Source organism: Danio rerio, chromosome 10 (genome assembly GCF_049306965.1).
Source record: "Danio rerio strain Tuebingen ecotype United States chromosome 10, GRCz12tu, whole genome shotgun sequence".
Classification (NCBI taxonomy): Eukaryota; Metazoa; Chordata; class Actinopteri; order Cypriniformes; family Danionidae; genus Danio; species Danio rerio.
In genome coordinates this window covers 44,139,192-44,167,124 of record NC_133185.1, presented here as the reverse complement: position 1 = coordinate 44,167,124, position 27,933 = coordinate 44,139,192, and the positions used below count along the sequence as shown (strand labels likewise).

The window sequence follows — 27,933 nt, the reverse complement described above, 5'->3', positions numbered from 1 at the left end:
CTCATCACAGTCATGTTTGTGGTTCAGCATCTCTCAAAGTGGAATCATTGTGACGGCACACGCAGATCGGCTGAGATCCTCCGTAATCCCTCTAAACTGCAGCGCTCTGGCCGTAATCCTGCAGAAATATGACTGAGAGAGAGAGAGAGAGACCAATGAGCCAGAGAAGGCGTATCAGGGCAAGAGGAGGATTAGATGTGGATAGAGAGAGAAAAAAGACCATTAAAGAGCCCATGAAGAAGACTTTCTAGTGCCGACAAAGTGTTCACTGCTCCATGGACACTAAGTAGGGCATATCTGGAGAAACCAAGATAATTTGGCTGTTTTTCATTTAAAATTTGTCTCGAAAATATGCAAACTAACAATTCTGGATTGTTTCAGCCTAAGACACACTTATACCCAACCCCTAGGTTATAGCTGGTATCATTTTCTTTCAACATTGAGCCCATATCTGACCAACAGCTGCTCCTCTACCTCACCTCCTCCTCCTCCTTTTTCACTTCATCCATCTGCTCCTCCTGCTCTTCTACCTCTTCATCATCCTCATCTTGCTTCTGCTGCTCCTCTTTTTATCATCCTCCTCTTTCTCCTGCTCCTCCACTTCTTGCACCTCATCCTTCTCCTCTTTCTCATCCTCATCCTCCTTCTGCCCCTCATCTGCCTCTTTCTGCTTTTCCTCTTCCAAGTTCTCCACTTCCTGCTCCTCATCCTCCTTTTATTCCTCTTCATCCTGCTTTTCCTCTACCTTCTTCTCCTCATGCTGCTCCACCACTTACTCTTCCTCCACCTCTACCTCCTCCTCCTCTTGATGCTCTACCACTTCTTCTTCCTCCTCCTCTACCTCCTTCTCCTCATGCTGCTCCACCACTTCTTCTTCCTCCTCCTCTACCTCCTCCTCCTCATGCTGCTCCACCACTTCTTCTTACTCCTCCTCCTCCACCTCTTTTTCCTTATCCTACTCCACTGCCTCCTTCTCCTCTTGATGCTCTACCACTTCTTCCTCCTCCTTCTCTACCTCCTTCTCCTCATGCTGCTCCGCCACTTCTTCTTCCTCCTCCTCTACCTCCTTCTCCTCTTGATGCTCTACCACTTCTTCTTCCTCCTTCTCTACCTCCTTCTCCTCATGCTGCTCCGCCACTTCTTCTTCCTCCTCCTCTACCTCCTTCTCCTCTTGATGCTCTACCACTTCTTCCTCCTCCTTCTCTACCTCCTTCTCCTCATGCTGCTCCGCCACTTCTTCTTCCTCCTCCTCTACCTCCTTCTCCTCTTGATGCTCTACCACTTCTTCTTCCTCCTTCTCTACCTCCTTCTCCTCATGCTGCTCCGCCACTTCTTCTTCCTCCTCCTCTACCTCCTCCTCCTCATGCCGCTCCACCACTTCTTCCTCCTCCTCCTCCTCCACCTCCTTTTCCTTATCCTACTCCACTACTTCCTTCTCCTCTTCCTCATTCTCCTCATCCAGTTCCATCACTTCCTGCTCCCCTTCCTCTTTTCCTGTTCCTCCTTCTGCTCATCCTCCTCCTCATCCTACTCCCCCTTTTCCTCCTTCTCCATATCCAGCTCCACCACTTCCTGCTCCTCAATCTCCTCTTCCCATTCATCCTCTTCCTCCTCCTGCTCTTTATTCTCCTCTTCCAGCTCCTTTTCTTGCTCTTTCTGGCCACCATCCTACTTTTCCTTCTCCTCCTCTTCCTACTTCTCACCTTCACCTTCTGCTCCTCCTCTTCCTTTTTTCCTCTTTCCCTGTTCTTCCTCCTTATGCTACTCCTACTCTTCCTTCTTCTCCTCTTCCTCCTGCTCTTCCTCCTTATGCTACTCCTCCTCTTCCTCCTCATCTTCCTCCTGCTCTTCCTCCTTGTGCTACTCCTCATCTCCCTCCTCTTTTTCCTCCTGCTCTTCTTCCTTATGCTACTCCTCTTCCTTCTTCTCCTCTTCCTCCTGCTCTTCCTCTTTGTGCTACTCCTCCTCTTCATCCTTCTCTTTTTCCTCCCGCTCTTCCTCCTTATGCTACTCCTCCTCTTCTTCTTCTCCTCTTCCTCCTTGTGCTACTCCTCCTCTTCCTCCTGCTTCTCATTTTGCTCCTGCTCTTTCACCTTATGCTACTCCTCCTCTTCCTCCTTCTGCTTTTCCTCCTGCTCTTCCGCCTAATGCTACTCCTCTTCTCCCTCCTGCTTCTCTTTTTCCCGTTTTTCCTCCTTATAGTTTTCCTCCTCCTTTTACCACCTCACGCTACTTCAAATCTTCCCCTGTTCTTCCTCCTTATGCTACTCCTCCTCTTCCTTCTCCTCTTCCTCTTGCTCCTCATTTCCCCCTGTTCTTCATCCTTATGTTACCCATTCTATTTCTCCTTTTCATTATTTTCTCCTGCTCTTCCTTCTTATGTTACTCCTCCTCTTCCTCCTGCTTTTCCTCTTTATTCTTTTCCCCCTTCTTATGCTACTCCTCCTCTTGTTCCTTACCCTCCTCTTCCTCCTTATGCTACTCTTCCTTCTTTTCCTTCTGCTCTTCCTCCTTATGCTATTCCTCCTCTTCCACATGCACCTTCTTTTCCCTCTTGTTCTTCCTCTGTGCTACTCCCCCTCCTTCTTCTGCTTCTCCTCTTCATCCTATTTTTTCTTCTGCTTGTCTTTCTTCTTCTCCTCTTCTTTCTGCTCTTCCTCCTTATGCTGCTACTCCATTTACTCCTGCTCTTCCTCTTCATCCTCCTTTTTCCTTCTGTTCGTCACCCTTCTCTTCCTCTTTATGCTACTTCTCCTCTTCCTCCTGGTCTTCCTCTTCCGCCTTTCCTCCTGCTAGTCACCTTTCTCTCATTCTGTAAGCTACTCCTTTTCCTTCTGCTCGCCCTCCCTCCGCTAGTCACCTTTTCTTTCACTATATCCTAATCCTCCTCTTTCTCCTGTTCTTCCTCTTCATCCTCCTCTTCCTCCTGCTCATTAGCATTCCCTTTCTCTTTATGCCACTCCTCCTCTTCCTCCTTCTCGCCTTCCTTATCACCTTTTCCTCCTGCTCTTTCTCCTTATGATCATTTTCCTCCTGATCTTCCTCTTTATGCTACTCCACCTCTTCCTCCTGCTCTTCCTTTTCATTACCTGTTTCTTCCTGCTATTCCTCCTTATGCAACTCATCCTTTTCCTCCTGCTCTTCCTCTTAACCACCTAATTTTCCTCCTAGTCATCACCTGGCTCTTTCTCTTTATGCTACTCCTCTTCCTCCTGCTCTTCCTCTTCATTTTTCTTTTCCTCCTGCTCTTCCTCTTTATGCTTCTCCTCCTCATCCTCCTTTTCCTCCTGCTCTTCCTCTTTATGCTGCTCTTCTTCCCCCTTTTCCTTCTGCTTTTCCTCCCTATGCTACTCCTCTTCCTCTTTCTCCATTTTCATCCTGCTCTTCCTCCTTATGCTACTCTTCTCCCCCCTTTCCTTCTGCTCTTCCTCCCTATGCTACTCCTCCTCTTCCTCTTTCTCCATTTTCCTCCTGCTCTTCCTCTTTATGCTACTCTTCCTCTTTCTCCCACTTATCCTCCTCCTCCTCCTCTTTGGATGTGGAGAGAGATGGAGGCGCCTGCAGGAAGGCTGCTGCCACTGCTAATGTTGCTAAATATTTGATGAGGAGTCCATGCACTGGCTGTCATTAGTCTTGCTTGGATTATCTCAGCAGGAAAAACAGACCCCGCTTTTTTTTTTTTTTTTTTTGCAAAACTCATGTATTTAGCCAGAACTCGCCTGAAGACGGCCAACACGAGCAGCTGCCAGTCATCTGTGCTCATTTTTTCTCAGGTTTGATTAGCTGTTCACCTGTCTCGCATCTCGTTGTCTTTTCCCCACTGTAATGTTTATTCATCAAGCGTGCCGAGCGGAGGAACAGAGGAGCGGGTTTCTGGAACAGTGTGTTTCCTCCTGGAGTTCTGGAGATAAAACTGTAAATCACACCCAAAACTCTGCAGCAGATTCTTTCAGTTGAGTCGTAAATGACACTCTGAAGACAACACCCAGATATATGTGTTCATATTTATATGCAAATTTGCTTCTTTACAAGAATAACAGATTTTGTTTTTTAGATTGTCAGTCGATGCATTGAAAACTGATACATTGGTGTGGAGTCGAAATATACAGAGTGCATACTTGGTCTGTTAATAGGAAAAGTGATAAGAAACCCTTAATAGATTTACATTTGCTCAGGAAGCATCTTAGCAACCACAAAAAAAATAAATAAATAAAAAAAATGAGATACACACACAACTGATGTAGCTGTCAATAGTTGAGGTAATTTTTTTATGTTTCGCAAATTTAGTTAAACATTTATTTATTAATAATGATTAATTACTAGAAGTTTAATTTGGCAACATTAAAATGACAAAATTATAATTTAGTTTAGCCAGGGGGTTCGCGTGATTCAAAAGAACCACTGCTCTAGGTCTGTCATGATAGTCAATGTATTGAGCAATATATGAAAATGAGGGCAGTTAATTTTGGCAGCGCGATATATTGTCAATTTTATATAAAGAAATTTAAGATGATGATAATGATTGGGCTACATAATATAAAAATCTAAGTTTTTTTGTTGAACGCGCTGCATTCTGCTTTCTGTGGAAGGTGAGGCTTATGCAACGTCTCTGCATGCTGCGCACATAAACACAGAGTGTGAGATGCGAACCCACTGACTCGTGTTTAGAAACTACAGTCAGTTAGGATACAAAATTCGGTTGATGGTTTCAAAGTCACAGTATTCAGCTCCAGTGTGGAAACATTTTGGCTTTGAGTCGAATGAGAAAGGAGAGCTCGTTAACTTGAACGAGCCGATATGTCGAATTTGTTTCAACAGTGGCAACGAAAAAAAGGCAACACAACTAATCTTAAATCACACCTAAAACACAACCACCCTACATATTTTTTCAACATGGGAACAACAACCACAGAGGGGTCTTCCAGACAGTTAATGACAGCGTGAAATAGCACACACTCACAGTCATGTGAGTAATACTAAAAAACATGATCTCACGGCAATTCGTAACTTTTTGATTAAGTGGCTAATTCATATGAATTTGTATGATCTCATTCGTACAATTTAGTACGATTTGCTTAACCCCCAATGACGGTTGGGTTTAGCGGTGGGTTTTAGTGCCATGCCTCCTTTTAAAAATTGTATGACTAAACTCGAATTACAAACAAATTATTCAAATTGCTGAACGAATTAGCTGCTAAACTGGCAAAACGTAAATCAGCTATGTTTCCTTGTGAGGTCAGTCTGGGTATTCTTGCATATTTTACAAATTAATAAAAAAAAGTAGCCAATTGGTGAGTAATGCCAACATGATCTCACGACAATTCAAAACTTTTTGATTTAGTGGCTAATTCGTATGAATTCGTATGATCTCATTCGTACAATTTAGTTCAATTTGCTTAACCTCCAATGACGGTTGGGTTTAAGGGTGGGTTTTGGTGCCATACCTCCTTTGAAAATTATATGACTAAACTTGAATTACAAACGAATTATTCAAATTGCTAAACGAATTAGCTGCTAATCTGGCAAAACATAAATTAGCTACGTTATCTTGTGAGATCAGTCTAGGTATTCTTGGGTATTTTACAAATGAATAAAAATAGTGGCCATTTTTGTGAGTAATGCCAACATGATCTCACGGCAATTCATAACTTTTTCATTTTGTGACTAGTTCATATGAATTCGTATGATCTCATTGGTACAATTTAATAGGTTTTGCTTAACCCCCAATGACGGTTGGTTTAGGGGTGGGTTTTGGTGCCATACCTTCATTTAAAAATAGTATGACTGAACTCGAATTACGAATGAATGACTCAAATTCTTATTTTTGGGCATTTTTCAAATTAATTAAAAGGTTGGTGACCAAATGCTTTTCCATAACCTGCCAGTGTTTACTCTCATTTGGCACCTGGCAAGTGTCAATATATTTCTCAGACTTATTTAAATAGAAGTTAGCTTTCAGCTACTGCAATTAACAATTAGTTAGCATTCCTTTTGGCTTTTTAGCTGAGTTTGATCATGAGTCAAAGACGTTTCACTGCCAATACTCCTTATTCAACCATAGGCAATTAGCAACTAAACATGAACATTCATTAGCACTTCTCAACTGCATTTAATACCAATGCTATGTAACAAATGAAGCTTATGCATGCAAAAATAAGTTGAGATCTGTTCCAGCAGCGCGATGCATCATTTGTGGGATCATCAGCGTGTTGCTTTCACACATTCATCAGTTCGGTATTTACATCCCGCAGCGTTTTCTGGTAGTGAGGCGCTCCGATAAAAGCCACCGTTTGAGCTCCCATCCTCCAGCCTGGTTCCTACATTCACTCGAGCATCTGTTAGCCTTCAAATATGACGCATTGGATCCCATTTTTTTCCCTCTTTAGCCGTCTGTGTCCTAGTTGTGTGTTTCTCCCTTAAATTCTTAATAGATGTTGAGAACGGCATGGAAGCCTTTCCAAGATCTCGAGCTGCCAAATGAATCAGAAATAGCTCTCCAAATGGCTTCCAAAAAACAAAAAAAAACAAAAAAAAACAGTATTTTTTGCATCATTTTGGGATTTGGGAGAGGTGCAAAATTTGGTGCTTCTTCTGAGTGTGAATCTTAGGGTGTTTAATTTGCATTATATATGTTACTGGCAATGTGTGAAATCTCTGTATTGTATAGAATGCCTTGGAAATGTATAGAATGCCTGATGGTTTTAGGCAAAGTATAAAATGTCAGTTTTTTGTAAAGATTTTGCACACTTTTCCTTGGCATTTTTTACTATTCCTTGGCATTATATAGAATGGCAATATCATTTAGCACAACAAAAACCTTAATTGATCATTACGTATTTTATAGTGGAAGGAATACGAAATAAAATATAATGTTCTCACCGGAAAAACAATGACAGCAGAACTGAGATTGAAGTATTTGTTACAGTTTAAGAGTTCACACTTAGCTGATGATTGATAATAAAGCGTGTTTGGCAGGGAGAGAACCCTAAGCTAAGAATATCATCGAGCCCAGGGCTTCCTCTCGTTTGAAGGGCTAGAGGGGAGTTCGAGCTCAGGTTGGTCTCGAGAACTCCCCTGCTTGTGAACGTGTTAAGAATAGCTGAGAGATATAGCTGGCTAAGAGTTTGTCTTATGATGCCACTTTGGATAAATCATTTACTTATAATGTTTCAAGAATTCACACTTAGCTGATGATTGATTATAAAGCTTGTTTGGCATGCTGTCCCGGGAGAGCTCATAAGATCCTCGAGCTCGGGGCTCCCTCCTGTTGCAAGGCGAGAGGGATGTTTGAGTTCAGGTAGATCTCGAGAACTCCTTGCTGTAGAGGCTAATGAACAGATAGTGATTGCTCTTAAGATATAACTACTTACTAGGAGCATGTCTATGGTGCCGATTTGGATTAGTCATTTAACTTAAGTTGCATGTTTTTGAATGGTGGGAGGAAACTGGGGAACCTGGGGAAACCCACGTGAGCACAAGGAGAACGTGTAAACTCCACACAGAAATGTTGGCTGGCTTGGTAAGGACTAGAACCAGTGATGTTCTTGCTGTGAGGCAACAGTGCTAACCACTGGGCCACAATGCCACCCATCTAGGAAAGGAGGAGGAGTAGGGGTGGAAGGGGGGATTCTTCAAAACGAATATGGCTGTTATATGGAACTTAGGGTTTTTAAAGTGGCTTTGGAATCGTCTGATTGGTGAATCATAAATTTGATAATGCAGGACCAGCTGCAAGCAATCATAAGCACGTGATCCTCTCGAAATTAGTTTATAAATAAACTTTACATGTCTTTGAACGGTGAGAAAACCCAGGAAAACCCACGTGAGCATAGGGAGAGCATGCAAACTCCACACAGAAATGCCAACTGGCCTGGTAAGTGTTTGAACCTGTGGCGTTCTTGCTGTGAGGCAACAGTGCTAACCACATCTGACTTCCTGCTTTGCTACTGTTCGGATATCTCTGCCTACTGCTCCGCTCTTTGCACTCTTGCTTTTTATATTTCATACTCTAATTTTAACTTGAGCCTATCAGCACAGTGCTCAAACAACACAGCTTGAAGATCAACATCGAATCTACAAACCTTCTGAAATATAACTTTATTAACAAGAGTGAAATTATTGACTAAACAATCCTCCTGCTACCAGCTGCGCACATTTTTGCTGTGTGTAGGGTTTGAAATGCATTTCAGTTAATTGGGGAATCGGGCCATCGAAGCGAGCATAAATAAATGAGGTTGCTCATTAGCATAGCGGTGATGAACATTCAGACTGTAAGTTCAGTTGGCGCCGTGTGGCAGTGCCAAACATTAGACTGAAGGCCACTGCTGTGCTGAGCTCAGGCAGTCTCAAGTTAAATTCACTGCAAAGCCTGGATCTGCAATGCATCTGTAGAAGCCAGAAAGCCCTGGATGCATTGCGATACCCGAGTCATGCTTGACAGAAGATTTATAAAGCGTTATTTATGTTATCGTCCATCCAACTGGAAAAACACTTTCATTTCCTCTCAACACGCATTGAAGCGTCAGCTCTTTTGTCACAGTGTTTGAAGCACGTCATGATTTTGCCCAGTATGATGTGATCTTGGATTAACATCTATGTTGATCCTGGAACATCATTTCTGTTAGAAATTGTAATCCAAACCTATTCCCTAACCCTAAACCCAACCATAACTGTAAATTTTTCCCAAAATTAGAGGGGAATAATGGTTGGATAACAATCATGTAGAAGTGCATAAACCTAACCGTAAGCCTAAACTTAAAATGAATGGTAAACATATCCCTTAATCCTAAATTCGAATGCTGTTCAATGATCAACATATGCTAACAGATGTTAATCCAGGGACATGTCCTACATGGTGAATGTTTGAAACGGTTAGATCATACAATCATGTGCAAGATTTTTCGTTTCTTGTCCAAATAACTAAAAATTCTTAAAGCAGTAAGCAAGGGGTGAGCAAAAAAATCCTTTGTCTCAATTAGTTTTGACATATTATTTTGGATAACAAGACCATTGATTTTTCTTATCTAGAAACTCAAAATTAACGTCAAAGGTAGCTTTATTGTCAATTCAACCACATGTACAGGATATACAGAGAATCAAAATTGTGTTGCTCTCAGACCCTAGGGGCTCTATTTTAACAGTCTTGGTGCAAAGTCCAAAGCGCAGGGCGCAAAAGCATTCAAGGCATGTCTGAATCCACTTTTGCTATTTTAAGGACGGAAAAATCTACTTCGCGCTGCAGTGCATGGTCTAACAGGGCTGAGCTTATTCTCTTATTGAGTTATAGGTGTGTTTTGAGGGTAAACCAATCAGAGTCTCATCTCCCTTTCCCTTTAAGAGTCAGTTGTGTCGTGCCATAGCGCATTTGCTATTTGCATGGCGGACTTTGTAAGGGAAAAAACTAAATGCTTCACTAGTAAGAAAACAGGTACACAGAGCATCTACAGCGCGAGAATGAGAGATGAGCCTCCTCATTATTTACTTTTCACTCTCATGGATAGGGAAACGTGTTGTCCGCACAGACATCCATTAGCCTATACATAATTAATTTCATTTGTTAAGCACAAAGATTTGTTTCAAAACTATTTCTAAATTCAGTTCTAATTTCCAGCAAATGAATAAATGAACAATAATAACGAAGTGTGTTTAAAAACCTGAGTCCAAATACACATGCTGTGCCCCATATGGTCCAAAACCTGACAGGTGGGCAAATCTAAGCTTGTTTTTAATAAAACAAATATAAATATGCATATAATAAATAATACTGCTAATAATAATAACATTATACAAAAGCAAGTTGTCATGAATAAACTGAAAAAGTCCCCTGAGATTAAGAAGGCATGGGGGCAGTGGTTTTTATATTTATGTAGAAAATAATCATATTTGTAATATTTAATCCTTTTTAATCTAATCCTTTAATTATTTTTCATTTCTAAAGATATTTGCGTATTGCTGTACATTCTGTGTGTATTAAGCAATGTTTAAGTTAGGTGCACAACTGACGCGCTCTGCACTGGCCTCTAGAACTCCTCTTAGCTGGTCTATTGAACAGTCTATTTTAGATCCTCAAAATAGCAACGCGCCAGCAATGTGCCTCAACACACTCCTTTTTTTTAGATCACTTTATTAGGTACACCTTACTAGTACCAGTACATTTTGCCTTCAGAACTGCCTTAATCCTTCATGGCATAGATTTAACAAGCTACTGGAAATATTCCTCAGAGATTTTGGTCCATGTTGCCTTTCTATCAAGGAACCAGTCTGGCCATTCTCCTCTGACCTCTGGCATCAACAAACATTTGCGACCACAGAACTGCCGCTCACTGGATATTTTCTCTTTATCTCTGTAAACCCCAGAGATGGTTGTGCATGAAAATCCCAGTAGATCAGCAGTTTCTGAAATACTCAAACCAGCCCGTCTGGCACTAACAACTATGCAACGTTCAAAGTTACTTAAATCACCTTTCGTCCCCATTCTGATACTGCAGCAGATCGTCTTGATCATGTCTACATGCATTGAGGTGCTGCCATTTGATTGGCTTATTAGAAATTGACGAGCAGTTGGACAGGTGTACCTAATAAAGTGGGTGGTGAGTGTTCCGTATTTACTTTTCCCCAGCTCAACATGCTAATAAGAGGATGTCTATTAATCATCAGAGGTCTTTATACCACCATTCGTTGATCATTACAAAAAAATATGCATTCTTCTGATGATGATTTATTTATTTATTTGCGTGTTTGTTTAATTGTTGCTTTAGCAGGTTTCATCCAACATGCTACTACATTACACATATAATTGGAGAGGATTTCAAATGAACTCCTGCATAAAGATATAATATTAAACACACAATACCTCATCTTAGCAGTCCTGCAACACAAACAACAATCTCAACGACAATCTCAATGACAAAAATTACATTAATGAGAGAATGACTGCAGGAGATAATTAGGTTATGCAAAAACAATGGCTCGTTTTGGAAATGTCGAGCAGAGAGGAGCTGTTTTGGATGAAGCGTTTTCAGCCTCTCTTTCCCTCCGCCATATGCCTCCCCCATATTGTGTGTTCATTATGAACAATGATGAAAACGATGATCGCAGTCATAAACTTCATTAGCTGCAGCGAAGTGCAGATTGGCAATGAAACTCGTGTGTACATCATGGGGCGATTAAACTTTTAAGAGAACAGGATGTTGGCAGTTCCTCCATGGACAAAAGCGCCAGACCCAAAAGGCTGCGGTGGATTAGGAGAACTATATTTAAAAACAGCACAGAGACAGCTTTAAAACAGCCCATATGATGCCGCTTCCATGTTTGTGCACGCATAATATCTGCATAGTAACAAAACTGCAAGTCTCCCACAAAAGAGATTCATTCAGCAGGACAGATCTGCCAAAAACTCCACATTTGATGGCATTCATCCACTACAGATATTAGTTAAATCACTTACTTTATGATTGCTTTAGAGCCGCTGGAAGCTGGCCAATCAGAGCACTCTGGACACACAGGAAGGCGGGGCTTTGTAAAAAAGCAGATGAGATGCAATAATGTGCAGCACTGAACAATAATGTTATTAAAGTACACTCATTAAACAGAATGCCAACATCATTGGCCTCTTTAGCGCCATATTATGCTTTTTTCAGATATTATCTTTAATTATTAAGTTCAAAATTGGTCAGGACGATTTGCTGCAGTTCAAACTAAGCAAATGAATGGGGAGGAAAGGGGATTTAAGTGACTTTAAACGTGGCATGGTTGTTAGTGCCAGACGGGCTGGTCTAAGTATTTCAGAAACTGCTGATCTACTGGGATTTTCATGCACAACCATCTCTAGGGTTACAGAGAATGGTCTTAAATAGAGAAAATATCCAGTGAGCGGCAGTTCTGTGGGCGCTAATGCCTTGTTGATGCCTGAGGTCAGAGGAAAATGGCCAGACTGGTTCCAGCTGATAGAAAGGCAACAGTAACTCAAATAACCACTTGTTACAACTGAGGTCTGCAGAAGAGCATCTCTGAACGCACAACACATCCAACCTTGAGGCAGATGGGCTACAGCAGCGTAAGACCACACCATGTGCCACTCCTCTCAGCTAAGAACAGGAAACTGAGGCTACAATTCACACAGGCTCACCAAAATTGGACAATAGAAGATTGTAAAAACATTGCCTGGTCTGACGATTCCCGATTTCTGCTGCGACATTCGGATGGTAGGGTCAGAATTTGGCATCAACAACATGAAAGCATGAAACCATCCTGCCTTATGTCATCGGTTCAGGCTGGTGGTGGTAGTGTAATGGTGTATGGGATACTTTCTTGGCACGCTTTAGGCCCATTAGTACCAACAAATCTGTAGCGACTGCGTGATGCTATCATGTCAATATGGACCAAAGTCTCAGAGGAATTTTTCCAGTACCTTGTTGAATCTATGCCTGGAAGGATTAAGGCAGTTCTGAAGGCACCTGGGGGTCCAACCCAATACTAGTAAGGCATAGGTCTTAAAGTTGATTCCTGGAGGGCCGCAGCTCTGCACTGTTTTGCTTCAACTCTAGTCAAGCACAGCTGCTCCATCTAATCAAGGTGTTCAAGACTACTATAGAGACTAAAAAGCTGTTGTGAGTTCGAGGTGGTTGGAGCTAAACTGTGCAGAGCTGCGCCTCTCCATGAATTGAGTTTGAGACCATTGTACCTATTAAACTGGCCGGTGAGTGTAGGTTCAACAATAAAACATTTGAAAGGGGGAAAAACTTTCAGTTTAGCATATTAAGCATTTTTTTATTCACTCAACATTCATTTAAATCCAAGGCACTCGAAAAAAATGGCTATAGGGTGTCATGGTGATGGAGTGGGTAGCATGATTACCTAATAGCAAGAAGGTTGCTGGTTCGAGTCCCGGCTGGGTCAGTTGGCATTTCTGTGTGGATTTTGCATGTTCTCCTTGTGTTCTCGTGGGTTTCCTCTGGGTGCTCCGGTTTACCCTACAGGCCAAAGACATGTGCTATAGATAAATAAACTAAATTGGCTATAGTGTATGAGTGCGTGTGAATGCAAGTGTGTATGGGTGTTTCCCTGTGTTGGGTTGCAGCTGGAAGGGCATTCGTTGCATGAAAAATATGCTGGATTGCTGGATAAGTTGGCGGTTCATTCCACTGTGGCGACCCCTGCTTAAAGTGACTAAACTGAAAATGAATGAATGAATGAATGAACATGGCTATTCTATCAGGATAGCAGAGTTAAGGTGTGTCTGGAGTTGGTTTAAACACTATGACTCATCACTATGACTGGTCACTTGACTCAATAGAATGGTTAATTTTGTGTTCAAAGTAATATTTCTGTACTATTTACATATTCTATTGAACACTCAGATGCTCAAGAAACATAATTGACTGACAGATCAACGTTTGTTTGTTTATTTGTTTCTCCTGGAGCCCAGTGTATGACTCCACATTTAATGGCATTAGCTGTGAGACTGTCAGCACAGAGGGATGTGAACGAGCTGATACTGAGTCTTCTTCTGCTCCTCACTTTCCTCACATAAGCAGGATTAGAAACAGAGCGAGGAGATTTCCCTGCTTTTACCCCATTCCAAGCAGAAACCGAGCCCTGCTTTTTAGACCTCCAGCAAAATCTGTATGAAAACGAACAATTTTGGAGCAGATATAAAATCCCCTTGCATAAACTAAAGGGGTAGTTCACCCAAAAATGTAATTTCTGCCGTCATATTTGCATTCCTACTTGCTAAAATTCTTCAAAATATCTTATTTTGTGTTCAGTAGAAAAAAGAAATGCATAAAGGTTTAAAACCACACAATAAATGATGAGGTTATTTACATTTTTGGGTGAACTATCCCTTTAATTCATCTTGACATTTGTACATATTTTGTTTAAAACACTGTTAAACTCTGTCCTGGAACAACCCTCAACTTACTGGTAATGTTACAACTTCATATTTTGGAAAATTGCCATAAGTCATTTTTTTTGGTATTTTGTTTTTTTAAAAACGCTTGTTGTCACACATGATCTCTTCATGTTAATTTACTGGTAACTTTCAGAAAACAATCTGTATGTGTGAAAAATTCAGCTGTTTTCACACAGTAATTCCAGTAAATTGCCATAAAATTACCAAAAAGGCTTTATCAGTTAATTAAAATCTAAAAAAAGGCGCAAACATTCCCTCAATTTAAATGTTACAACTTTTTATTTCAGAAAATTGCCAAAACTAATTTTCCATTATTTTGTTTTTAAAAGAGGCATATTCACACAGGATCTCTTCATGGTAATTAACTGGTCATTTTTCAGAAAAGTTGATCTCCTTTCACACAGTAATTCCAGTAAAATTACCAGAAAGTATTTACCAGTAAATTAAATTTGCACATGGGGCTCTAGTTTAACAATTTAGTTAAAAAGTCTAAAGCGCATAGCGCAAATGCATTAAGGGTGTCCAAATCCACTTTTGCTATTTTAAGTATGGAAAATTACAGTCTTGCGCTTGGTCTAACAGGGTTGTGCTTATTCTTTTTTGAGCATAACATGCATTAAAATAATCAGAGTCTTTTCTCACATTCACTTTAAGAGTCAGTTGCGTCACACCATGGCACATTTGCTATTTACATGGCAGACTTTGTAAGTGGAAAAACTGAAAACTTCACTAGCGAGAAAACAGATAAACAGAGCATCTGCAGCTAGGACAAAGAATAAGCCTCCTCCATTCGACCTCTTCTCTTTACTTTTACTACTTCACTTTCGTGGATAATGATTGAAGACATCCATTAGCCTACATATTTAATTTAGTTTGTTAAGCGAAAAGATTTGTTTCAAAACTATTTCTAAATTCAGTTTTAATTTCCAGAAAATGAATAAATGAATAATAATAATGAAGTGTGATCAAAAAACGGAGTTATATCCAAACACACGTCCTGTTCTTATGCTCTATATGGTGATGTAGATGTTTCCAAAACCCAACAGGTGGACAAAACTAAGCTTGTTTTTATTAAAACAAATGTAAATATGCATATAGTACATAATACTTACATTCAGTGCTTAACTTGAAAATTGCAAGGTTTCGGAACAGAATGGATATGGCATGTTACCCGAGGTGGGACAGATGTCGCGGACGAAAGTGAAGACCAAGGGGCTGGTGGGGTGATTTTGGTGTGTCCCTGATGAAAGTGAAGAGGGTTGGGGAGTCGCGGAAGAAAGTGAAGAATGGGGCGGGAGGGGGATCGGTAAAATGAGGTACTGGATCAGATTTCTGAGGTGGCGGATCCGGATCTGGCTTTTTCCGGAACTTCCGGAGCTTCAGGAGTGGAATACAGCCAAAATAACAAACAAAACAGGGCTCTGTCTGGGAGTAAAGCCTCTTAATAAACTACAAGAAAACAATGATGAAAATCAACAACAAAACTACACTGACTCCCTGACTGACCTCAAAACAGGAGGAAAAGTCCAAAAAAAAAGGAATGGCCGTCCACCTCCTTACTGCTTCCTGGGGAAAAAAGCAAAAGAAAGAAATCAAAGTTTAAACTGTGGTACTGCTCTTAGCTACAACAGAGAACAATTACCAATCATACACAATTTAGATCTTACATCAGAACAGTTCAACAGTTCTCAACAGCTTTAATTTAACTGAAACCCAGCTAGTGCTCTGGAGAAAGGTTCCTCTCTAGCTCCTTTCTCAAGATCAAAGTGTTTGGCCTGTGTTTTTATCCCCTCTCACGTCTCCATGGTAAGTGAACACAGCTGTGGGAAGCAATCAGCAACCTGCTTGAAACTCAGGGGAGGAGTCAAGGCAACAAAAGAAGACGGGAAAAAGACATAAGACTCAATATAAACAAAATAACTTTAAACAATACGTCTCTCAACGTAACAGCTGTCATTTGTGTTCTTAAGGATTCTATACCAGTGTTGGCGACCCAGGGGTTTCACGGACTGTACCAAAATGCTAAAGACCGGGAAGGGGGGAATGGTTGAAATTACGAGAGTTTTCCAGGAGAAGTAACAAAATGGGAGGGTAGCGGGAGATGGGTCTGAAAAACAGGAGACTCCTGAGAAGAGTTTAGCTCTTTTCACACAATAATACCAGAAAATTGCCATAAAACAAAGACATGCAACAAGGGTGTGTTGTAGTGTTGTAACACATGTTTGCTAACACTTCATTAACAAAGTGTGGATTTACTTCATGGTAATTTCCCGGAAAAATGTGTGAAAAGTGACAGAAATCTGTAAGATTTGCTTAAAAATCGCTTTCATTTGTGTTCTTAAAGGTTTGGAATAACATAACTGCGACTAAATGATGAAATTCCTATTAAATCACTTGAAACGCCTGAAAGTCTTTTCCACAACTTTCTGCTATTTTCCACCTCGCATTTAAGTCCTCAAGCTTTTATCGTTGTGAGTTCTCTGCGCCGTATGACATTTGAAAAGACTGTAATTTATGCAGCAGTGCCCTTCACCATCCGCAGAACAGCCACAAACTGTACGCCACAGCATCCAGAAACAACACTTCTTCTTCTCCATCAACTCCATTGTAATGCAATGCAATGCAATAAGAGAGCGCTTCATATCAGAGGCGACTCCGGAAACGTGAAGCGGGAGAAGAATTGTGCATGCAAATTTCCACACGTTTATCAGAGCCTGTAAGACAAAGATAGAAGTGAACGCGGGAGGATTGATTGAGGTGGAAGGAGACAGAAACTAATATGATTAAACTGTGTGTGTGTGTGTAAGTGTGTAAGTGTGTGTGTGTGTGTAAAATAATCCTTCTGCACATGCTTTCCACTGTATTCAGATCCATAATGAATGGCATCAGCGGAAACACACACACACACGCACACACAAACACAAAAGCTTCCGCATCAAAGCTCTCCTAAAGTGTTTGAAATGCATTGTACACACCGAGTTATTAATTCAGGAATTGACTGATTAAACGGTGATCGGCTAATGAGACAGAAAACAGACATCCCCGCTGTGTCTTCGGCCAGTGTGTTGTTGTTGTGATGCTTCTGAAGGAATGCACAGATGTTATTAATTTCGAGTCTATTTTTGTTTGTTTGTTTGCAGAGACAAGAATCCGGATCCGCTGGAAGCATCAAACCCTCAGGTGGACAAGGTATAATTCAGCACTCCGTCCTGTTCATTATCTGGATATAAACATAAGATGACAGAATGTGCTGCAAGTGTGCATTTGTTTCACTTCTCGTTCTGTTACATAGTGCGATTGATATTGGTAGAGGATGCAATATTATTTTTGGATGTTTGAAGTGTAGAGTAGTACAGTGATGATTCAATTATGGTTTAGTTTTTAGTTATGTTCAACATTAAAGGGATAGTTCACGCACAAATTTACGTACAAATGAATCAAGTGCTTCCAAACCAGTTTATTTCTGCTGAACTTAAATGTAGATACTTTGAAGAATGATCCCAGCTAGCATTTTTTTGTTTTTGAAATATGTCTAATAGGCATCACGATGGCGCAGTGTGCAGCATGATCGCCTCATAGCAAGAAGGTTGCTGGTTCTTTTAAGCTAAAAATGTAGCCTACCCAATACACCTATATCACACGTCTTTGGATTTGTGGGGGAAACTGGAGCACCCGGAGGTAACCCACACCAACATGGGGAGAACATGCAAACTCCACACAGAAATGCCAATTGAAACAGCCGGGGCTCAAACCAGCAACCTTCTTGCTGTGAGGTGATTGTGCTACCCACTGCGCCCTCGTGCTGCCCCAATCAGATGAATTCCAATACATAAATAGCCAGATTTCCTTACCTTAGTCATCTTTGTCTTGAAGAATCCCCCAATCATCCCCTACTCATTCCTCTCTTTCTTAAATAAATACTAGGGTTGGGTATCGTTTGGGGTTATTTCGATACCGGTGCTAAATCGATACTTTTAAAACGATACCGGTGCCATAACGGTGCCTGAACTGATACTTTTAAGCCACAAAATTATGGTGGATGACTCTAGAAAAATCTCTTATTTGACTAAATCTTTTAAAAAATAGTTTTATTAAAACAATATAATTAAAGTATCAAGCAAACATCAATTCATATTTTATATATTTGAATTGCATTAATATTTTTCCATACATCCCTCTGCAGTCTTCATAAAGAAGATAATTAAATAACTTGCGCAGAGCGCAAAACGCAGGGCGCAAACGCTTTCAGGGCATGTCAGAACGCATTTTTTGCTAACTAAAGGACGGGAAAATCCGCTTTGCGCCATGGCGCATGGTCTAAAAGGATTGAGTTTATTTTCTTAATGAGTTAAAGGTGTGTTTTGAGAATAAACCAATTAGAGTCTCATCTCCCATTACCTTTAAGAGCCAGCTGCGTCGCGCCATATTAAGCGCATTGCTATTAACATGACGTAAAGTAAGTTCACGCTTTCAAGTTTCGCTTTTGCTCTCGTGGATAGGGAAACCTTACCGCACAGTCATCAATTAGCCTATAAATAATTAATTTAGTTTGTTAAGCGCAAAGATTTGTTTCAAAACTATTTCTAAATTCAGTTCTAATTTCCAGCAAATGAATAAATGATTAATAATAACGAAGTGTGCTCAAAATACTGAGTTATTTCCAAATACACATGCTGTGCCCCATATGGTCTAAAACCTGACAAGTGGACAAATCTAAGCTTGTTTTTATTAAAACAAATATAAATATGAATATAATAAATAATACTGCTAATAATAATAACATTATACAAAAGCAAATTGAATGAACTGAAAAAGCCTCCCTAGATGAAGAAAGTATGACGGCAGTGGTTTTTAAATTCATGTAGGCTAGAAATTAATATGTTTTGTAATATTTTAATCATTTATATATATATATATATATATATATATATATATATATATATATATATATATATATATATATATATATATATATATATAGCCTATATATATCCTTATTATATATATCTTTAATATATTATATCTTTTTCATATGTAAAGATATTTGCGTATTGCTCTACATCTTGTGTGTAGTGTGTAAGCCAGGCGCACTTTGCGCCAGACAATAGACCGAGTTTGTTCTGGTCTAATGAACAGACTATGTACAGTTTCTTAAAATAGCAACACGCCAAGACACGCCTGCTTTTTTAGACCAGAACGCCTATGGGTGCACATTTGAGCGCAAATGCATTTGCTATTTAAACAGTGTGGTGCAACACCTCAAAATGACCCTTGCGCCAAGCTGAAAGTAGCAAAAGACTATTGTGCTGCACCTTGCGCCACATTGTGCCGGGTGTATGACAGGGCCCTGAGTCTTTAAATTACTCTTTAATCTGAATAAATGACTATAAAACACTTAAAGGGACTTTGTCTGAATACAACTGTCTTGCAAAATAACAAGTAAAATGTTACTCACTGACTATCGCTATGGGGTAGATAAAAAGTAGATATTAGAAGTGAGTTAGTTAAACTATTATATTTAAAAATGTGTTGTAAATAAATCATGTGTTGAAGACGGAAATCAAAAATGAATGAAGGCAAAACTAAACGAGTTGAACATCAAAATGACTCTAATATGGAAGTGAAAAATACTGTTTGTCTATTAGTAGTGGGAGATTAAGAACAGTGTTACTTTCGTCCCCACAGCAACTCTTGCCTTTTAAACCTGATTTACATTTAAACTGGAAAAACTCAGACATTTAAAACTGAAGGATGTGTTAATGCACAAAGTAACCTGTAGATGGATCATTACTGTGGTGCATGAAATGAGAAACACAACTTGTAATAAGGTAAAAAGAACTGCCACAATAATCTACTTTCTGCACTTAAAAACTGAAATTCGGACCTAACCGAGGGACACGATCCTGAAATCAGCTGATATTTGACAGCTCCATCAAGAGTTGCGTGCTGAATGTGCTGTTATTGCTTGGAAAGCAAATGTTGTTGGAGCTTCAAGAAAATCGACGTGTTACTTTCATCCCACGTTAGTTTCGTCCCCGCTCTCCCCAAAAGTAAATAGTTCAGTATACATGAAGAAAGTGAGTAAACTTTTTGCCTTCAGATTATTACATGAATGAATTTTGCACATGATTACATAAATTAAGTCCACTTAACAGTTGCATGTTACAACAGATTTACTCACTTTTAAAGTACTTCACTGTAAAGTGTGTAAAGTGATTACTTACATAAAGCGAGTAAACTAATTGCCTTAAAACAACAAGTGGTAACTTGTGGCAACAAAATGACTTTACAAAAATAAAGTAAGTATACCCATTGAAACTTGGAACTGTTAAGCTGACTTGATTTTTATAATTATGCTTATTGTACTCACTTTTTTTTAAAGTCAACTAATCCTTTTTTACAGTGTTAGACTGTTTTCAAATAATTACTGCAATTATTACAAAAGTACATATTTGATGCTTCATTAAGTCTATATAAAATCTACAATTATAGCCTGTATTGAATTTAGAAGACACACTGGAGTCTGGATTTTAGTTACTGTCGTTTTGCTAGATACAGAAAAGCTAAAAAAAAATATATATATATATATATATATATTTATTGTGTATTGGAAAAAGTTATTAGTTTTATTAAAAAAAAAAAAAGAAAACGTGAATACAATTTGCATAATAATAAAAATTAAGTCAACTTGACAGTTCCAAGTTACAATGGGTTTTACAATGGAAGTTACAACAAAGTCAACTTGTTTCTTTTAAGGCAATTGGTTTACTCGCTTTAAGTAATCACTTTTTACACTGTTGCTACTTTTAAGGCAATCTGTTACTTTGTAAAAATGTCAGTTACTGTGCAAAAAACAGTGTGTTTTTATTCTTGCATCTTCTGCTTTCATTTAAATGTCATTAATGGCAATGGTTAAGTAATTGTGTTTTGTTGTAGTTCTTTGAGTAAAATGATCAAGATAAATAATTATTATTGGCTACTGTAAAGTGACATTTCAATTAGGCCTAGTTTTATGTTAATGTTAAATAATTGTGGGCTTGATTTTTGATAACTCAGCCTGGAACATCATTTGTGGGTATTATTAAATGAGCCAGGATGAAATATTATGTTTGTGGTGAAAGGTTTAATCCAAAGTTGCTGCTTAATCGGAGGCATTCTGATGTTGTGCTGTTTTTATTAGTTGTCTAATGAAATTACCAAATTAGTCAAATTAAACAAACCATACTATACAGATAGTGTTTTGTGTTCAGTATGCAGCTGAATAACTCATCTTTTATAACTGATTTATTTTATCTTTGCCATGATGACAGTAAATAACATTTGACTAGATATTTTTAAGACACTTCTATACAGCTTAAAGTGACATTTATAGGCTTAAATAGGTTAATTAGGTTAACTAGGCAGGTTAAGTAATGAGGCAAGCTATTGTATATTGATGGTTTGTTTTGTAGATTATCTAAAACAATATAACTTAAAGGGGCTAATAATTCGGTCCTTAAAATGTTTTTTTTTTTTTTATTTAAAACTGCTTTTATTTTAGCCGAAATAAAACAAATAAGACTTTCTCCAGAGGAAGAAATATTATCAGACATACTGTGAAAATGGTGACGCAGTGGCGCTGTAGGTAGTGCTGTCGCCTCACAGCAAAAAGGTCACTGGTTCGAGCCTCAGCTGGGTCAGTTGGCGTTTCTGTGTGGAGTTTGCATGTTCTCCCTGCGTTCGCGTGGGTTTCCTCCGGGTGCTCCAGTTTCCCCCACAGTCCAAAGACATGCGGTACAGGTGAATTGGATAGGCTAAATTGTCCGTTGTGTATGAGTGTATATGAGTGTGTATGGATGTTTCCCAGAGATGGGTTGCAGCTGGAAGAACATCAGCTGCGTAAAAACATGCTGGATAATTTGGTGGTTCATTCCGCTGTGGCGACCCCGGATTAATAAAGGGACTAAGCCGAAAAAGAAAATGAATGAATGAATGATTTATTTTCTACAACACCAGACACACAAGAGTTCATTTTTAAACAGATAAACAAAACAGACAGGGACACATTTTTAATGCATTTCTTTATTGTTTTTCTCCCTCTTCCATCATCCCCTCATCCTCCTCCTTTTATTTCTCCTCCTCATCATTCTTCTGCTCATCCTGCTGCTTATTTTCTGCTTTCGATTTCTCTTCTTCACCTTCTCCTCCTCCTCCTCCTCCTCCTTCTCCTCCTCCTCCTCCTTTATCTCCTCTTTCATGTCCATCATCTCCATGTCCTCCTCCTCATTCTTCTTCATCTCCTCTTTCCTCCTGCTCCTTCTCTCCTTCTTCTCCTCTTTCTTCCTAATCCTTCTCCTTTTCCTTTCCTTCTTCTTCCCCTCCTTCTTAATGTTGCCCTCCTCCTCCTCCTTCTCCGTCATCATCTCCTCCATCTTCTCCTCTTTTTTCATTCTCCCTTTCCTTCCATCCTCCTCCTCAATCTTGCCCTCCGCCTCCTTGTCCATCATTGTCTCCTCCGTTTTCTCCTGCTCTTTCTTCCTTCTCCTTCTCCTCTTCTTCTTCATCTCCTCTTTAATCTTGCCCTCCTCCTCCTCTTGTTCTCCACAGGATGAAGTAGTTTTCTTCATTAATATTTCTCCTTGGCTGACATTTATCTCATCTTCCACACAAGGCTCTCTGTGTATCACGGGAGTCACTATGATTTGATGATGCTCAATCGTTGAGTTGCACAGAAAGTCATCTGTTAAAAGAGAAATGAAGTGGTTGCACATTTTACAAAGGGATTTTAACAAGATGTTAAAGTTTACAATTTATTAATAGCAGTATAGACTGATATGTTGATGTAAACATGTTCATTTACCATCAGCGCCTCTGGGTGGAGAGATTGGGAGATCTATTTGCTCTTCCTCCTCCTCTTCATTCTCCAGCTCGATTTCTTTATTAGGGGTGAGGCAGGAGATTGTCAGGTGTTTCCTGCAAGATTTGAGGAATGACGCCAGCCGGCTCTTTTTTCTCTTCCTCTCTTTCACCTCCTCGTCTGTTAAAAGAGAAATGATTGTAGTTGACTCACTTTTCCACAGTCATTTGAAAGGAAATTAACATTTACAGTTTTATAACATCCCTTATGAACAGTTACCATGATTTTACTTCAGATAAAAAAAAAAAATTAAAACATTTAAATATTACAAAACAAAAAAGAAATTAAGAGAAAGGAAATGGTTATTGTAGTAGTTAAACCACGATTATCACAAATACACCATGGTTTCACTACACTATCAGTAGTTTAACTCGGTAATACATTTACTAAGATGAAACAAGAACGAACAATACTCTTACAGCATTTTGTCATTAAGGATTTTTAAAAACAGCACAATCAACAAAGATAATCAGACAAACAAACAAATCATTCACAAATTTAATTATTTTTTAAAATAAAAATTTACTAATTTTAATTTAAAACATTAATAGTTAAAAATAAATAAATACATAAAAATAAAACAGAAGAAACCAGAACTTTCTTAAAATAAAAATAAATAGTTTATGTTGAAAGCATTGGAAAGATTCCTAAAGTCTCCTGATTTTGTCCTGTTTGTGGTTGACGTCATAAATTGTTTTTCCGAAGGAGGAAAGACTGACAACTGAGAAATCCACATGGAAATAGTTGGAAGTTGACAAGTAGACCATTTTTGTGTATACATTTCTTAGCTAGAAATGTAAGAGTTGTAAACAGAGGTTTGAGCTCTGAGTCAAAAAGGTCTTCAGGAATGTCACTCAACAAAAAAAGTGAGGGAAGAAAATAAAACGTAGTCCTATGATCTCCTGGATTGCAGAATCAACCCCTCTCCAAAATGGTTGGATGTTACACAAGACCAAAATACCAAAATGCGCCTCAACTTAAAACTGTGCATTTTTGCACTTAAAACAGAGGTCAGAAAGGCTGGAAATTTAAGCAGACAAACAGGTGTAAAATAAATTCTGTGGAAAAACGTAACATTTTGTTCATGTATGGAAATTGAGGTACATTTTGGAAAAGTCCCATCACAGATCTTAGAAATAAGATAGAATAGAATTTAGAAATAAGACCTTTAAAAGAACTTACTGACAGCCAGTTTGGATAATTTAAAACTAGTTTGGCTTTGCTTTAAAATGCCGAATTTGAAGATATTTTAAAAAGTCCTCAGAGGGATTATTAAACTCTAAGTTGTTCAAATGATTTCACAATTTCAGAGGTAAACAATCCTGAAAAGTCAGACAAACCTTTCTCAAAGCATTTATTAATCACAGTTCTACATTTACTAATGCATTATTAAAGCTTGTGCTTGTTAATATTAGTTAATACACTGAATTTTCTGACAGTACATTGAACTTCTCATGACTGTGTATGGAGCACTGAGAATTATATCTCCTATTATAAAATAAATTAAAAAATCTTAATTTGTGTCCAGAAGATTAGCAAAGGTCTTAGAGGATTTGAACTACTGTACATGAGGGGGAGTAATTAATAACAAATATGCATTTTTTGATAAACTAATTCTTTAAGGTCTGTCAATTATGGGTCTAACAAGAGTCTAGACAGCCCAAAAACTGGACAGAAGGGGGCTTAAATAATCTGAAATCAGGAAAACCCCTGAATAATCAAATTACAGTGTGAATATGACTCACCATGGCCATTTTCAGGCATTTGTTCAAGCTGTGCTGTGTTTTTGCCAGCTTTGAGGAAGGAGGGTATCTTGAAAAATCTCCTTTTCCTCTTTTCCTCCATTCTTGGTTGTTCTTTTGCCAGGTTAAAACTCTGTGCTAGGGTGTGTGAAGCTTTCTCAGTGATGTTTGCAGAGACAATCTCGGTCTTGCACCGTGGATTGCTAAACAGTGAATTACTGTCAATAACAAACAACAAAACCACTTCCACACAACCACAAAACCACAAACGCACTGAGCTTTACTCGATGATGCGGGGCTTTGCATACAGTTCGGAACGCATTCTAAATGATGTGATGCAACTATGCATCATACTGCAACTATGGTAACAGGACATTTCTCTAAAATGTTTTCTTTTAAAAAGAAATGACTGAGGACACATGAACAGGACATAAAAACAAATGTCAGCTGCATAAATCAAGAATCTCTTCATAATAAATAATAAATTCCTTTATAAGAAACAAAAGCTGGTTTATTTGTGAGTTTTAAAAAATAATTAATTAAAATTTGATATATTTGATGACAAAGGACTTGAAATAAAGGTTTTGTGAAACCCAAATCCAATTTTAAATATACAACCCTTCAGAAGTTAGGGTCGGCATTACTTGAATTATTTGACTAATATTATAATTATAACTGATATTAAATAAATAAGATATTATTATTATCGTTATTCTTGTTTTTAGCACCACATAATCCTTTATTTGTCTATCAATTAACTTGTGTAATTAAACAAGTTGAAATAAATTATGCTTTTTTTATTGATTTCAAAACAAAAAAATCATAAATCATAAATCTGAAACACTAATACAAATAGCTTTTTCTGTAATCATCTTCAATTTAAGCCCCATTTATTGTGAATCTGCAATCATTTTTTTTTTTTTTTTTGGCATTTTATTGACAGCTCTGGGGCCTCATGTATCAACAAAAACGCACTAAAACTTTAAGTACTCCAGATTTCACGCTCATATTTGGATTTACTAACGATGAAATGAACGTGAGAATGTGCGTTGGTCCATGCCAACTTCATGTCTGGCGTACGTTCATTCCTTGTGTGTGTTTATTATATTTCCATTGGCGACTCCTAGAGGCAGTTGTTAAATTGCACACTACAAAGAATCTTTGAGCCATGTAATGGCAGCTGTATGGGACAGGATCATCCGCATGTCTAGCAGGTATATAAGGTTAATAAGGCCAATGTAATGGAGCTAGGGTTGGGTATAGTTTTATTTTTTTTTCAATACCGGTGCTAAATCGATACTTTTAAAACAATACCGGTGCCTGAACTGATACTTTTGAGCCACAAATTTATGGTGAATGACTCTAGAAAAATCTTTTATTTGAAAAATCTTTAAAAAATTAATTTTATTAGAACAATATAATTAAAGTTTAAAGTAAACATCAATTTATATTTTATATATTTAAATTACATTAATATATATTTTTTGATCATTTAAATTTAAGATTTGCATTATGAAATTATATTAGCTTACTACAAACCTGTGGAAAGGCTGTCATCAAAATACTGAACTCCTTTTCAGTATTCAGTTCAGGGGCCACTTGTACTTTTTGGGGGGGGGGGGTCACATTTTACCATATTTCACAAAATACTTTAAAAATGATTCAAAGTCACTTTTTATCTATACATCACTTTGCATTCCTTATAAACAGGATAATTAAATAACTTAAACTCAAAATAATCTTCCTCGTTCATTTATTTGACAAGTAACGTTGTACTGGTGTAGGAGAACACATTTCTAACATTAAAGTCCATCAAGGCACATTGCTGCACCTGTAAACTTTAACAGATAGGCCTACAGTTAAAGTCCATTTATTTTGCCCTCCCATTCATTTAAAATAATGTTTCTGAAAATTGTCACAGTGTTTCCTAAAAAAATAATTATTCTGGAGTCATAATAAGTCGTATTTCTTATTGTTTATTTCTTAAATAAAAGCAGTTTTTTCTTTTTAAAAAATAAGGTCAGTATTATTAGCTTCCTTGCGAAATATTTACTGTATATTTTTTGATATACACAACAAATCAAGTTACAAAATTATTTGCCTAGTTATTTCAACTTTCGTAGTTAACTGATTAGATTCTAGAAAGGTCTGTATGTGTGAAAGGGTTATGTGTGCCTTTGATGCCCCCCTTGATGCTTCTTTCTTGTCGCAGCACCAGTGGTAACGAAATTAGGCACCGAAATTCATATGCTGATTTAATCCGGTACATACCGGTTACAAAGGCACCGGTGCTATAACATCACCGAGTTTCGGTACCCAACCCTACTAAATACTGGGGAGCTCTAGAGACTTACCTGAGCTCAGACTACTCTGTCACTTGATGAAACGGGCTTGAGGATCTTCCAAGCTCAGGGCTCTCTCCTGGGAAAGCATGCCAAACTCGCTCTTACTTATCAATCATCAGCTAAGTGTGAACTCTTGAATCATTTTTATTGGATTGAACATAAAACAGTTATGTTGCCCCCCCAAAAAAACCCTTAAGTATTGAGCTGTTTCAACTCATTTTAAATAAGTAGTTTGAACAAGCAGCAAAAATATTTTTTTTGTGTGTGTATTATTGTGTCATGCACTGCAGTGCTGCTCTCAGGAAAGGTCGAACCTGATCAACCGTAAAAAGCAGAAACAAGCAGTGAGAGAAATGCAGCGTCCATTATCGACCAAGCATACACACAATGTGTCGTTTTTACAGACCCATCCAAGAAGGACGTCCCGGCTGAGGACTTCGACATCGACATGGGGGCCCCCGAGACGGAGAAAGCTGCCGTGGCCATCCAGTCGCAGTTCAGAAAGTTCCAGAAGAAGAAGCAGACGGTGAAATCATAACCGTGTTCATCTGCGGCCCCACATTTAGGGCAGGGGGATGCATGTCAGAAAAATGGCTCTGTTCACGGGGCGGGGAATAAAATAATAAATCATGAAATTTCGGTTCCCCACAGCACCAACATTTTTTCAATATAATACTTTTTCCCTTCTGAAATAGCCTGCTTTTGTTATTTTTTTAATAAGTGTGTCTCATTAACGTCAAAGGTGTTTAAATAAGCAAAAACATCCACCTAAAAGTGTGATTGTATTATTGTATTAATTGGCAGCGTGGCTCAAGGAAAACATCATGCTTGACATTAGGATTTGAATGGACTTATTAATCTTTCTGTTTTGTTTTATTGAGTTATTTTTGTCTGTATAGATGAACTGATGTTTGTGGTTTGTCATTATCCTTCTGCCTACGTCAATGTTTTTGTCGGTGTATTATAATATTCCTGATTCCCACCAATCTGTTGGAAATAATTATGTGAGCTGAATAAATATTGGGAAGACCTCAGTGA

General features: G+C 38.6%; 2 protein-coding genes across 2 annotated transcripts in view; one reads left to right on the top strand and one right to left on the bottom strand.

The window, feature by feature from the left end:
- The window catches only part of pcp4a (Purkinje cell protein 4a), a 43,053-nt gene extending 15,120 nt beyond the window's left edge, over positions 1 to 27,933 (top strand). Inside the window, exons 2-3 of the mRNA NM_001166122.3 lie at positions 17,053 to 17,101; positions 27,300 to 27,933. Coding sequence (NP_001159594.1) covers positions 17,053 to 17,101; positions 27,300 to 27,433 — 183 coding nt within the window. The 3' untranslated portion in view covers positions 27,434 to 27,933. The remainder of the gene's footprint in view (positions 1 to 17,052; positions 17,102 to 27,299) is intronic.
- LOC137496621 (uncharacterized) lies at positions 21,169 to 24,913 on the bottom strand. The gene is made up of 3 exons (XM_068224051.2): positions 24,554 to 24,913; positions 22,752 to 22,928; positions 21,169 to 22,631 (listed from the first exon to the last, which is right to left on the bottom strand). The coding sequence occupies exons 1-3, from the start codon at positions 24,651 to 24,653 to the stop codon at positions 21,997 to 21,999; spliced, it is 912 nt and encodes a 303-aa protein (XP_068080152.1). The 5' UTR covers positions 24,654 to 24,913; the 3' UTR covers positions 21,169 to 21,996.